General features: G+C 44.6%; 2 protein-coding genes across 3 annotated transcripts in view; one reads left to right on the top strand and one right to left on the bottom strand.

Annotated features, from left to right (window-relative positions):
* Positions 1-294: 294 nt before the first annotated feature.
* LOC135395036 (septin-2-like) lies at positions 295-8,345 on the bottom strand. The gene is made up of 11 exons (XM_064626211.1): positions 8,164-8,345; positions 7,700-7,826; positions 7,405-7,518; positions 7,269-7,350; positions 6,273-6,416; positions 6,080-6,197; positions 5,560-5,649; positions 5,389-5,485; positions 3,908-4,119; positions 3,763-3,852; positions 295-2,213 (listed from the first exon to the last, which is right to left on the bottom strand). Exons 1-11 carry the CDS (start codon positions 8,191-8,193, stop codon positions 2,037-2,039), a joined length of 1,281 nt encoding a protein of 426 aa, XP_064482281.1. The 5' UTR covers positions 8,194-8,345; the 3' UTR covers positions 295-2,036.
* A 183-nt stretch (positions 8,346-8,528) lies between these two features.
* Positions 8,529-14,011, top strand: part of LOC135395035 (neurobeachin-like) — a 67,902-nt gene continuing 62,419 nt past the window's right edge. For both annotated transcript variants that reach the window (XM_064626210.1, XM_064626209.1), the window contains exons 1-8: positions 8,529-8,793; positions 9,605-9,836; positions 10,469-10,569; positions 10,648-10,743; positions 11,614-11,735; positions 12,837-12,963; positions 13,196-13,315; positions 13,374-13,520. In XM_064626210.1, coding sequence (XP_064482280.1) covers positions 8,635-8,793; positions 9,605-9,836; positions 10,469-10,569; positions 10,648-10,743; positions 11,614-11,735; positions 12,837-12,963; positions 13,196-13,315; positions 13,374-13,520 — 1,104 coding nt within the window. In that variant the 5' untranslated portion in view covers positions 8,529-8,634. The remainder of the gene's footprint in view (positions 8,794-9,604; positions 9,837-10,468; positions 10,570-10,647; positions 10,744-11,613; positions 11,736-12,836; positions 12,964-13,195; positions 13,316-13,373; positions 13,521-14,011) is intronic.

Here is a 14,011-nt window from a genome sequence, read left to right as displayed (position 1 = left end):
TCAGGGTGCTTTTTAGAAAGTGGGCAGGTTTTGACAAAAATGGATGAATTATACAATTACAACTGTGCTTTTGTCGAATACGAGACCAAAATTTCAAGAAATATAATTCGTAACTAGCAGTGGAAACCACCGTGGTGGTACAGAGCAATATGCATACCACGCGCACCAAAAACCCCCAGAGCTTTTCTACAACTGCTATTGCTCGATAATAGAGCTAAGTTTGTCTCTTTCGTGCACCAAAACAAACAAAAAGGTTAACGCGAGCTACATAGCTGAAACGTTAATGAGAACAACAACATTTCCGATACGAGCTTTTTTATTATGTTATAACGGAGCATCTTGACTAGCCAGAAAAATGTACAATAAGTGACGATGCAAAAAAAGGAGCAAACAAACGCAGATTACAATAATCAGTCACGTGATAAGGTAGAAACCCTCATAAGTCAGGCTTAGTATGTCCTAGAAAAGTTACGCGCATAATGTTGCTCATTCAATGACACTGCACGTAGCATGTATGAATCATGCTGTTTTAAAGTGTAACACGTTTCAAGTATGCTAAGCGTGAGCGTAAAACTAATCAACTAAAACACGTGGGCAGTAGATTCACAGCTTCCGTCGTCAGAAATATTGTAAGGGAATAGACAATTGGACGATAGTACAAGATGGGACAAAATCATGGGCGAATTTGCTAACATACATGATCAAATTATCAACTTTCAATAGGTGCTGTTGAGCTACATGGTCAAAATGATGCAGAAATAACACTCCGTGCGAAACGGCAACAATATAGAAAAAAAAAAATTGAACAAAATGCACTTGTTAACCTTGTGATGTGGATATTTACTACAATCTACCCCACATCCTTCAGTGTGAAAACTTGGATGCTTGCAAGCAATACATAACAGAAGGTCATACATTCCAAATTTGCCACGTTTGGTGAAAGTATCCAAGGATGGGGAAATATTTATTGAGAGGAACATGGCACATGCACCCAAATACCGGAAGACATTATATCAGGTTTGACATAAAGAGACATCCACTATATTACAGGTGTCCCACCCAGACCACACACATTTCACATGCAGGAATTAAATAGCGCCGTCTCACCTGACCAGAATTTTGCGCACTAAGCGTTTTTCTCGAGTTCCTCACATTTTTTTTCAGGTGCTGAAATGAGAACGCCAGAAAAAAATAAAAGGCTACGCAAATCGCACTTTATTGGCTTACTCGAGCCAAAACAATGTTGCCGTCTGCTTTGTTTTCTACATTGTGGAAAACGAAGTAAATGAAGACATTGTTTCACGCGGTAGGCAGACGAAACGTGTGAGATGCAATTTGTTTGGCTTCTTTTCTGATTCATAACAGCATCCGAAAAAAAAAAAAAGTAATAAAACTGCAAGAAAGACACCGTTAACAAACGGAGTTGGGCTAGGTAATAAGTGTCCGGCTTTTTATTTTTGAAATCACAATGTATACACGTATATCAGGAGTGATCCGAGGTATCTGGTGAAACGTGATCACGTGCAGTTTTCTTGAGCAGTGCCAGGTGTCCCATGCTGCTACCACAACACATACGTCGCTACCAATAGTTTTACAGACCGGATGTTGGCCACGATGCAATAACATTTATGGGCAGTTGTAATCGTCTCTTACGCACATATTCTACTTTGCAACTCGGAGGCTTCTGCTGCGTCGCTAAATTATAGATATGGTCGAGGGAAAACGTGTATTTTGAGGATTCAAAGTTATAAAAGTTGAGACGATTCTACAACAGCGTGAAAGACCATCGATGTTGTTCCACCACAGACCCGTCTGCGTAGAATAGCGCTCAACCTTGCTTACTCCGAGCCCCTCGACCTGTTTCTTGACATCACCTATCGAGAACGGATGGCTACTGTTTGATTATTAAATGCGTAAAATAAATAATTCCGCGTCGTACAAAATGGAGTTTGCCTTCAACACGCTTCTTAAAAGTCTGTGTGGCCACAGGCCAGGTAGAAAAGGTTAGGCAAGCAGCGCAGGATGGGTTCCAGCAGTCATTTCTTCTTGCTCTTCCCCAAGGTGAGGGTGAGGGAAGAGTGGGTGTGTTGTTGCACGGCCACCTTGCGTTCCGCCAGGCGCTTCACGTCTTCTTCCATCCGCTTGCGTTCTTCCTCCAGCTTGCGCTTCTCTTCAGTGTGCTGTTTCTTGAGGGCATCAAACTTGGCGTGCAGCTGTTTAGACCAAACATACGTTACTTTACAGTCGAAAACACAAAGTCTGAGACACAGCAATCAACCTTTTACCATAGCAACAGCTTGGCCAGCGTCTTTTTACGTTAAAAGTATCGAGAGTGAAATACAGTCAACCTGCGATTTATGAACGGCCCCTGTTTCTCAAAAAATTGATAATAAATTCCAAACCACAATTAATCGAGCATTTACATAAATAGGTTGGCAGGTAAAACAAATAGGTAAATTTATTTAAGTAAAAGGTTGGGGAAATATGTACTGAGATGTACGGAGTAATTTAAGTTTATTTATTTATTCATTTAAATAAATAATAAATCGAGGTTTGGAATGAGATGGGAAATGCATCGTTGCACGAGATTACGTCATGTTTGAAAACATTTTGCAGTAGTGCAGTGCACCATCGTTTCTCCTGTGCCAATCTTGCTCTCGAAAGTAATTTTGTTATCTAATGCTTAACCTTATGCCGATCCTGCCTTCGAACCACATATTGCGTTGCACCCACGATTATGGTTCTACGCAGATGCAGCCGTGACAGCTACAGACTTTGAAGAATGTCGTTATCACTGCTTTTACTCTCTATATAATCCTTTCTGTACTCCGTAGCAACTTGTTCTGGAAGTGATGCTTCTTCACGACGATGAATCCGCTGATGATACGCAAAGTCATGCATCGGAATCTTTCACGACGGTAGTCAAAGTTGGCTTGGCAATGTCCGGGACAACACAACACTAGGTTTGCCAAAAGGTGAGTCTATTCCAATGCCAATGGCTTCCTATTTGTTCCCTGCCGTCCCGGTCGATCACCTTCACCACTTCACCCCTATGTGATGCCCTTGAAAGATGGATCATACTACTTGGTGGTAAACAGGTGAATCATGCTTTGTTATATTCGTCGTTGACATTGCGGCATGTGATGCTCTCCATTTTCGCTTTGTTGACTTATGTTGACCCGTTATTTACCTTGACAACTGTACTTGCCCCATCCATAAATTGCTCCGAAAAAGGTAGGGGTTTTCTAGTTTTGTCCTGACACATGCATTCCCAAGGTTCCCACTGAATTTGGGTACAAAAATTGAAGGGTCTTTCAAGAACTTTTTAATGAGAGGGTGAAAGAAGAGGGCAAAAAGAAAAGTACAGCACGGTTACACTCGAACTTTGAAAGAAAAATACAACCCCCAAAAAGGTCAGGCCCTACGAGTACATAAGGACTGTGCAATAGTGATCCGCTCACAAACACGACTAAATACTCCTAAATGTTAAAGATCAAAGGACAAAAAGGAAGACTAATGAATATGACGGAGGGCACCATTCATTCCTCGCATTTCTACTATCAAATGATCCTCGAAAATGTCCCTCGATCAAATAGTCCTTAAAAATGGCATTTTCAAATTCCAGGGCGTTCGAGGGTTTCAAGGACCAATAGAAACCACGTAATACGGGGGCAGAGTTTTTTTGTCTCAGAAGGCACACTTCATAAATGGAGGGCTGACAGTATTATCGCGAATTTTTACCGCACTCGAAACAAAAAATACCTCTTTTTCTGCCTCCTTCAATTCGGCTTCTTTGTCTTTGACACGCACCACAAACATCTGCCTCATCTCTTCCTCTTTCCTCTGAAGCTCCTGTGGGGAGAGGTTAGACATCAGACTACGCATTGCACGTTCCGCGGTGACTCACGCTCAGGTGTTCCTGCCGTTTCTGCTCGTACGTCTCCTGGAAGCTGAGTGGCTGATTGTCGCTGCCCACGTCCGAGAAGCCCATCTGCTCCAGGCGCATACGACGATACAGCTCATAGTGGTGCGTGTGCGTCTGCTCACGCAGGTCAACCATGTTGGTGCGCACCAGCATCTCGCGCAGCTTCACAAAGTCGCAGTGGTGCTCATTCTCCACTGTGTCACGAAAGAGGCATTAGCTAGAGCTGCGCGAATATTCCACATAGAATATTTCCAGTATTCATATATTCGATCCGACTCGATGATTTTATATTCGTGGCTTTCGAATAAATCGAACATTCGAGATTTTCCCGAGCCGTACGCGCTAATCCCACGCAGCGTTTTCTCGACGGGAACACGCTGGGGTGGCGCATTCTGTGCTCGTGATGTCAGTGTCGCGCAAAATCATCGAGCGTGTCCGCAAACGATTTCTTGCCAGTCCGGCAGGATATGCGTTGTCCTGATCGGCTATTGGAAATGAGCCTCCGCTAACAAAACGTGATAGATTGCTGAAATTTTACGCGAGATATCTCACGGGAAAAAAATGCGCGAAAAATATAGAACACATTGGCGCACGAATAAAACTTCTACGATACAAAACAACGCAACAGGGGCGTGCGTGGGTTGCATGCGCATGTGCAATCGCCATCGGGAGTTGGTTTCGTTTCGCCATTCTTGCGCGTGGGTTCGTGTCACCTCTCCTCGCCTGATTGAGATGTTCGAATGCTGCCCCCGAACAAGGAATCACTGTCGGGATAGCCCTGTGGCCCTACCCCAGCTCATACCAGACAACCCATACCACACTCAACTCGTAGCAGGACAACTCATACTGTGCGGGACTGCGTCTCTATGCAGACCTCCCGGGGGGCATCCCGCTGGCCAATCGCAATGACATCGCGGAACCCGTTGTCGTCAAGGCCAGCTGTGGTGGCGGGTCGGGTGATGTAGGGGGAAGGTGCGGTCAGCCTGCTCTGTGGAGGCGGCGCGTTGCACCCAAAGGCCAGCGGGACCGAGGGGTTTTGGGGAAGAGACTCGCTGCGATTATTTCTGCGATTATCAAAATGTGGCTGTACGTGCTGTATGTGCACATTGCAGTAAACAGGGTTGCTTGAAGTTATTATTCGATTCGATATTCAAAGTCAAATATTTGCAATATTCACGTTCGATTCGTATTCGACATCTTCACTGTCCGCACAGCCCTAATATTAGACTGTTATGAGCTGTTACTAGTTCCTACAGAATTTACTACTGTTGTTAGTACGTTTCCGTTGTTTTTAATACGCTGATGCACCGAAGAGCTCATTTCGTCCACAGCCACAGTCATATGGTAAAAAAGGGGACAACTTTCGACCACCTTTTTGCTTGCGTCGCTATTATTTTACTTTACTACTAGCTGTCAGTTGCTGCTCGTGTCCGCAGGCAGCCTGTACGTAGTGAAATGCTTACCCTGAACGATACCCCATGGGTACTGTCGCGCACGAACCATCTTGTTGCCTGAACGTACAAACTCTGTGCTCCCCACCACAGCAAATGGAATGTGGGCCTGCGCAAAAAGGCTGATGAGCACACCAAGGAATGTCGACCACATGAAACAATAGGTGAAACGAGGGGACTCACGTTCATACTCTGGTTGCGTTCTGATATGGTGTCATCATCCGTCGGAAACTGGTAGATCTGTACACCATTGCTCACGAGCTCGCTCATTATCTGAGAGGGGAGAGAGTGTTTTTTTGTCGCGTGAGCAGATTTCCTTACAGTCTAAGTACTTTCGTTAGAACTTGAGTAAGGGCATTCATAACCAGCATCCGATGACAGCCCACATCTGCTAACGTAAAAATGTCAGCATCGACACGTGTTACGCTACGATCCTCCAGTTTCAGTTCACTGAACTCAAGTTGGAGGGTTGCGTGTTCCGCTTTGACAGTGTGGATCGAAAGACAATCACACATATAGATGGACGCGAGGCTCGTTTTTCTTTATCTAAAAGAAATCTGCAATATGCAGTTCCATAAAATTTTGCCCCTTGCAACTGTGACTCTATCTAACGTGACATCAATCTGAAAGCGATTCAATGGCTTCCTCCAGGGATATTCTCGTGCCCAGGGAATGAGTAACTCAAAATCGCCAAAAAGAGCACCTTAATTTTAAACCGCTGTAGCTCAGTCTTGGAGATGGTGTCTGCTTTGGCAATGATCGGGATTATATTCACTTTGCTGTCCAGCTTCTTCATGCAGACCAGGTCGATAGACTTGAGCCTAGTGACAAAAAAAGAAGTGGATACAGCGCAAAATAGTAATCGGGACTTTTTTGATATTGTGAAACCCACATACCCGTGGCCTGTGGGACAGATAAAGTAGAGGCAGGCATGAATACGGCCGTCATGGAACGTCGTCGACAGGGATCTCTTGATTTTCAGCTCTTCCTGGAGGTAGTTCTCGAACTGGCCATCAATGTAGTCGACGATGGACCGGAAGCTACGGTGCAGATTGTACAAAGTGCTACAGCATACCTAGCATTACTTTTACAGTTGCAAATTCCAAATTTTGTCACAGCTTCCAACATTTTGGGAAAAAATTCCCACATAAAAATTTGAAAGAAATAAAATAAAATGAAATAGGTCACCACAAAAATTTCAACTTTTACGGTGCTGTACTGTACAGAAAGTACTATAAAAGTTGAAATTTTTGGGACGACCCTTTTTCTTCTAATTTTTATGTAGGAATTTTTTCCCAAAATGTTGGAAACTGCAACAAAATTGGGAATTTGCAACTAATGAATTTTTACGAAGTCGAGGTAAGTGCAATTCACTCACTGTTAATAATAAGAGCCGAGGCAATGAAATATACGTAGTACACTCTTAAAAACAGAACTTGACCACATAGCACGCAGCTGGCCAACCGTTACCCCGAATGACATCGTTCTCCTCCCACCCATGATTTGTTGCAAACGAGAGGCGTTTTTGGGACACTCGCGTTAATCGTCACAAAAAGGTGTACGCTTTCCACAAATCAAGGCTGATCACTCTGTACAATGGTTAGCCTGTTCCGCGTGCTGTGTGGCCAAGCTCTGTTTTATGAGTGTAGAATGAATACAATCATCAGATTTCACCCAACTGCTTTAGCTCTCATCATATAGCACATGCTGGCAACTCTTCACTGCTGGTTCCACAATCACACCAACATCATCTTGTCAACCTACTTTACTTGGTTCCCTGGGTGTGTTGCGAAAGACCAGGTGAGCCCAGTGGTACAACCGCACATAACCGAAAACCATTTCCCAAATGCGACTGCATCCGAATTCGCAAATTATCCGCAGGCAAACCCTACCTGTCTTCCTTGTTGATCTGGTCTCCATAGCCTACGGTGTCGACGACGGTGAGCTTGAGTCGGACGTTGCTCTCCTGCAAGTCTGGAAATGAGGGCATCGTCAACATTGCAGCAGCGACCAACGTGGCTGTCCTACCATAAGTCCTGGGTTCCAGTGCCACGGTGGATAGGTTGTGGGGGCTGGGAGGGGCTTCAAAGGACCGGTTGAACAGAGACTCCATTAATGTCGTCTTTCCCAGGCCGGTTTCACCTACACAGTTGACAGGCATATGAGTGTTTTTATTTAAATTTTGTTGGATTGTTTGCACCCCCTGCGGGGGAACCTTCGTTATTTCAGCTTCAGACACCTGTCGATAATGACGCATTAAAGCTGTTACGACGAAGCTGTAATAATGACGCCACCAAACAAGGACACAAATGCCGCCACTTACCGATGCAGAGAATGTTAAAGCTATAGCCCTGTTGGATAGATCGGCTGACAATTTGATTGGGAAGGCTGTCAAATCCGACATGGCCCTGTATCTTGAGCGATCGAAGTCTATCTTCAGGGAGAACCCCCTAGAAAATACAATTATTAGTTCACCTCTTTCGTGAATACTGCATACAAGACAGTCTAATAGACAGCAACTTCAACAACGGAAACGGGGCAGATATGACACATCCGTTTAGCGCAACCCAACCAGCCCAGCATTCAGTACTCTTTGATGACACATCCGCCCGCGCACGATAGTGAAGGTGCTCATTAAGCGATTTAATTTCGACAGTGCGTTATCCGGCATTGTAATCTTATAAAACGACCCGTGTATCGAGCAAACATTTCTCCATACTCCGTATAATGTCAAAAAGCGGCGCAGCAGCAAGGTACTACAAGAAGAAGAGCAACGTATCGACGTACATTTGGTTGCTGCACTTCTGCTGTTGCCATTGCTGGTTCAGTTTTCGCTTCAATTTAACGCCGCAACGGTGCCGATGGGCAGACACGCAAACGCTGTATTCTTAACTGCTGTCAAACAGAAATCTTCCGACACTCCTCAGCAGTAATCGGCGGGATCGGCCGCTGGGTTTGGCGTTCGTTGCTGTCGCGGGCAAATCGTTGAATTGTTAAACGTCCAACTTTTCAATCATCCGTATAAACCAATTTTGATTGAAAATATATACGTAATCTATTTTATCGGATATTTTTATTTAGTCATATCTGCGTCTTGTCTGCTTTTTTATATAATTTTCTGCGAACCTAGGGGCGACCCAGTTGTTTTCTTTAAACATGGCTGAACGCCGGGGTGGCTCTGTGCAGTAATTCGTGTTGATGTGTTCTTTTTTAAGCGTCTTTTTCCCGTCCTGTGTGGGTCCGTCCTTGTGAAAAGCTATGGATGTGCCACAGGACACAACGATGGCGGAGGCAAAGCGGCCCGAAGATGTTATTAAAATGCCTTTGAACGACAATCTGAAATTCGCTGTGCTTATTGGATTTGTTGAAGTCGGAGAAGTCTCCAACAAGGAGGTTGTGAACACAGTTCTTCACCTGGTGTGTAACTTTCTTATTTTAGTACAAAGGTCGTCTTGTTATGTGCGACAAGCCCCGTAGATTTAGCGCCATTCGTATTGCCGGTGGCGCAGGAAATAGCAGAAGACAGATAGTACATATCACCTGCTATTGGTCGATTTTGTAGTCCAGTGGTAACTTGATGTTATAGTGCATATTTTGTGTACGCGGAGAGACCGATTGTTTAATGACCTGTCATAAATGCGCTGCTACCGACATGAACTGCGTTCGAAAACGTGCTTGCTCAACAGTATGTAGTGCAAGGCTGTTATACTGCAGGTCGCTCTACAGTGCACCTGTTTCATAAACAGCTTCCCGGGATGAGTAGCTGACTTTCCGAGAACGTTACTTGGCGTTGAACGTCACAAGTTTTACGCGTACAATTTATAATGACGTTTCTCTGCGTTCGTCTGCTAATCAGGAGTCAATGTCTGGTGCACTTCATTTGAATCGTAGATAATGTAGTTACAGACAGATAGCCTCATGATTCTGTTTCCAGACATTGCGGAAACTTGCGTTTGGCAGATCAGAGTTCCAATAAATGATGTTTACATAACACCGTCTGCTTCCTGTGTCAGTGAAGAAACCTCAAGTCTGCATGAATGCAGTTCCCTGAAAACTTTGAAAAGGCATTTTTTTTTTTTTTTGCTTCTTCTTCTTGCACTTTAATGTCAAAGTTTGTGATGGAGGGAATATTAATAGAACTATTGCATTTCTAAGAATTTTTTTCATTGTTGTCGGCAGAGCAGTTGTTATGCATTTAACTCCCACGTTCCCGTGTTTTGCTCTGCAGCTTGTCGGAGGCGAATTCGACATGGAGCTAAATTTTGTGATCCAGCATCCTCAAAACATCCTTCACATGTTGGACCTCCTGGACCACTGTCCGGCCAGCCTCCAGGCAGAAGTTTGGAGTGTCTTCATCGCGATTCTCAAGAAGAGCATGCGTAACCTCCAGGCATGTAGCCAAGTGTCTCTCATCGAACACGTCCTGGAGAGGTTCTCCCAAGTGGAACAGGTTGTGGCAGGTGAGGGGGTTGCTTGAGAAATAAGTCATCAGTGGCTAAAACGAGCTGAAACGTATAATTGATTAAATTAATTGACGTTATTCTGAGTGTACAGACTCTCAGCTACAGGAGGGCTACCCTTTCAATTGCCCGAAATCTTGCCCAAGAGCAGATTGTACCGTCAGAAATTGGAAGATCATTGCATAAAGTGTGACACGTTATTATTTTAAAAGAGTCACCTTGTTGTAGATATTGTGATCGTTCTGCTACCGCATCATGTCATACCAATTTTTTTTGCTCCCGTTTTTGCACCCTAAGTATCTCTCTCGAATGCTGTGATGCATCAGGCATCAGATAGTTACTGCTTGGCATTTGGAAGGCCTGTTCAAACTGCTGGGTAATCATGTAACTAACGTCACAGTGTGGTTATTTAATACGCAACACGCAAGAATGAGTTTCTTTTCTTTTTTTTCACTCCTCTTTAATTCCCAAGTTTCCTTATAACTTGCGGTGCTAGTTTCCACAAATGGTTGATACACAGATTGACCAGGTTGGTTGATACAGAATAACATTTCTAATTTGGAAGATTCAACTTTTTAAAATTTGACACAACTGTTCTGGCTCTATCTCTCTCTCTTTCATCGTGGCATTAGACTTGGTTATTGAGATGCTAGGAGTGCTGGCCAGTTACAGCATCACCGTTCGGGAGCTCAAGCTCTTAGTCGGATGCATGAAAGCCTCGGGAAACAAATGGGTGAGAGCATCTTTGTGAATCCACAATCGATCAAATCGGAAGATTTCATTGGTGATGATCTAATGCCATTTTTTGTAGCCCAAGCATTCGGTGAAGCTCATGTCCGTCCTGCGGCAGATGCCCCATAGGCAGGGCCCCGACTCCTTTTTTAGCTTCCCCGGCAAGAAAGGCGCGGTGAGTTTTTTTGTCTTTGTGGTACAGTTATGACTGCAGAAACAGTATTATACCGGAAATATAGCAGGTAATGGTAACGGGAATGGGTATCGCACACTCAGAATACCTGAAAGAGAAGTGGAAACAAAAATAATTTGCGGCAATAATTGGGGTCACTGGCGTAGCCAGAAGGGGGGCGACTCTGGGGGTTCAACCCCCCCCTTCCCCGAAATGGTACCTTTCGTAGTGCATTTGGGAGAGGGAAACGAGAGGAAATACCTCCTCTCCCATGTAAAGTCCCCGTAGTGCCCCTCACGAAATATTTTTCTGGATACGCCGCTGATTGGGGTACTGCAGCACCCGAATTGTTACGATACTTTACCGTATCATTTAGATAAATTTGTTAAATATAGCTCAATAGTGCGAACTAAATTGAACTGAGCATGTCTATCTAACTGGAGCATATACGTAAATAACATACGATAAACAGAGGAAGCATAGTGCTTAGACGCTTATGGTGACCTGCGGGTTGCAAAGTGAGTAACATTTGTGAAGACCATGTTCACATATTAGCTGTTCAAAGAAACCACGTATTATACTTTTAAATAGATGTTGTCTGTTGTGTGCACGTATCCCTAAAGTTCTCATACCAGGTTTCAGAATACATGCATAGAGGTATTAAGGGTGTTGTCATGGACTTACCAAAGCCTACCAAAAAAGGGAGAAGGAAAACAACAAACGGGGGTGGGATCGGTACCAAAACGGAAATGTAATGGAAACAGAAACAAATATGGGCCCGTAACGGAGGCGGTAACAGAAATGAAAAACATTCCACTATGCCTCCCTATTTATGAGAGTATGACGGAAGTAAACTGCATTTTACTCCCTCAGGCGGTGGCCCTGCCCCCATTGGCCCGGTGGCCATACCAGAATGGTTGGACCTTCTACACCTGGTTCAGGCTGGACCCCATCAATAGTGTCAGCATTGAGAGGGAGAAGCCGTATCTCTACTGGTGCGTACCTGTAACGCTTCGTGCGCAATGTTTCACATGAGAAGCAAGCATGCTGTCACTGCTGTGATGTGGAACATCTAGAGCACATCCTTCTCCGTTGACCGCAATACCAACCTCTCAGAACCACTCTCACGAAGAACTCCACAATCGTCATCGTTGAAATAAAATTGTTATTGTTGCTGTTGGGTATAGTAGGGGAGACAAAGCTTGACCCGTTCCCTCACTCATAAAATGTCTAGGAAACGTGGCATCGAAAAAATAATTCAGCAATGGGGCTATCCCTGACATCCTCTGGTGTGCTAGAAAACCATTCTCATGGCCGGAACGGGTCTATTGGAAACAAATTAGGAACAGATACAGCAGAGAGAGAGAATGCGACATGCCCTGTGTCTTGTGTATCTGCCTTCTTGTTTCTAATGTACTCCCATCAAGTGGCCCAACTTTCTGTGCCGTGCAAGGCCACTTCTTGTGGTTTGCAGTAAACAAGACTTGCCGTGTAACAGACGAGCATTGCTTTTATATCTGTTGCTAAAGCAAACATTTAACGAAACAAAAATGAAAGTGGTAGAAGCTTCCACACAGTCACAGTTTCTCTATAACTTTGCACGTGGAAGCGCCGAACATGGGCCGATGGCATCTTGCCCCTCTTCCCTTCTTTCTCCATAAATAAAGCCCCTGGCTTTCTGCGGTGGAAAATTTGCTGTTCCGCGAAATGGGTTTACAAATTCGGGGGTAAGAGAAAACGAGCAAAAAAACAAAGTGCAGCATTCGCCCAAGATCGCACACCGACTCATCCCGTACGCTTTTCCAGCCTTTTGTAACTTTTCAGTGTGCAATGAAAACTAGACTTAAGTCTGTGGATCTCACTCCGGGCGCTGCTGTCATTAAATTTTCTTTTGATCGGTTTAACCCACGAAAATGTCGCAGATCCATTGAAATCCTTACATAATCCTGTAAGATTTCGAATATTCTGCAAAAAACTGACGATTCTATGGGGAACAGCTGGTTCGGCGAGACATGGCCAATTCCGCGAAATTTCTTGGAAAGCTAGGGGCTCTATTCGTGATAGTAACAAATACAGAATTGAACTTTTGTGCGCAGCTTCCGAACGGCCAAGGGAGTGGGTTACTCCGCACACTTTGTCGGCAACTGCCTTATCTTCACTTCCATGAAAGTGAAAGGCAAGGGATACCAGCACTGCGTCAAGTATGAGTTTCAGCCGAGGCGGGTAAGTTGGACATCAGTGCATTCCATTTTTGTTTCCAGAGAACTTGATGTTGTTTGTTGATCCTCTGTGAGATCATTCGTTTTTTGTCGTTGGTAGCTCTGGCAACTGTTGGGCGACACCTCTTAATGCAATATTCTGCTACGTTTGAACGTACCTTTGATATTCTCGCATTTTGTCACCTGCCACATATCCTGCGCAACCAATAAAAGACTGGTCACCGTTTTAATTGCAGTGGTACATGGTCGCCATTGTATATATATATAACCGGTGGAGCAAAAGTGAAATCAAGTGCTTCGTGAATGGGCAGCTAGCATCTTCCACGGAGATGAGTTGGTTTGTGAGCACCAATGACGTGAGTCCCTCCTTGCCATTGTACGAGTGTGCCATTGATGAAATGTCGCCCGTAACAGCCGTTTGACAAGTGCTACATCGGGGCAGCACCGGAGCTGGATGACGAACACGTGTTCTGTGGACAGATGTCTGCTGTCTACTTGTTCTCAGAAGCTCTGACTGCACACCAAGTGTGTGCCATACACCGTCTCGGCCCCGGCTACCAGGTAAGTTGTCCGTAGCCGGCCTTGTTGGTCTAAGAGTGCCGCTAAGGGTAACAAAATGACTTACCGTGTTTACCCCAATGTGGGCCGACTCCCGAAAATCCCGAGGTGGAAAGAAACTTTCCTCCAATGTAAGACGACCGAGAGAAAGCATGAACTATTGCAAATTGAATATGCTTTTGAATCTCATGCTAGTCGCGAACACTTCACATCGCATGATTACATGTCATCGGTGTCATAATCATGATTGGTGTCATACCGTCGCGAACAGCGCACACGTTATCGGCTTGGCAAAGCCTATATTATGCGCTGTGGCTGTGAGGTGGTGTGAGGTGTGTGTCAGTCAGTGGTGGAACCATATCTTCGATCTGGGCTGACCTGATAATACTTTCATATCACGTATCTTTAAAAAAAAAGTGTAGGCCTAGGTTTGAGTAAATACGGCAAGTCTCGTGCTTTAAGTGTATGAAAAATCTCTCGTAAGTGCAGAAGTG

This window comes from Ornithodoros turicata, chromosome 5 (assembly GCF_037126465.1).
Source record: "Ornithodoros turicata isolate Travis chromosome 5, ASM3712646v1, whole genome shotgun sequence".
NCBI lineage: Eukaryota > Metazoa > Arthropoda > Arachnida > Ixodida > Argasidae > Ornithodoros > Ornithodoros turicata.
The sequence above is the reverse complement of the archived record's forward strand: the minus strand, read 5'-3'. Positions and strand labels throughout refer to the sequence as shown.

Excerpts from the sequence above, each read along its gene's own strand:
- LOC135395036 (XM_064626211.1), bottom strand. The coding sequence starts at position 8,193 with ATGGCAACAGCAGAAGTGCAGCAACCAAAT. Across the intron at positions 7,827-8,163 it reads CAGAAGTGCAGCAACCAAAT|GGGGTTCTCCCTGAAGATAG; the intron begins GTACGTCGATAC and ends TGTATTTTCTAG. Across the intron at positions 4,120-5,388 it reads CCCATGGGGTATCGTTCAGG|TGGAGAATGAGCACCACTGC; the intron begins GTAAGCATTTCA and ends TTCGTGACACAG.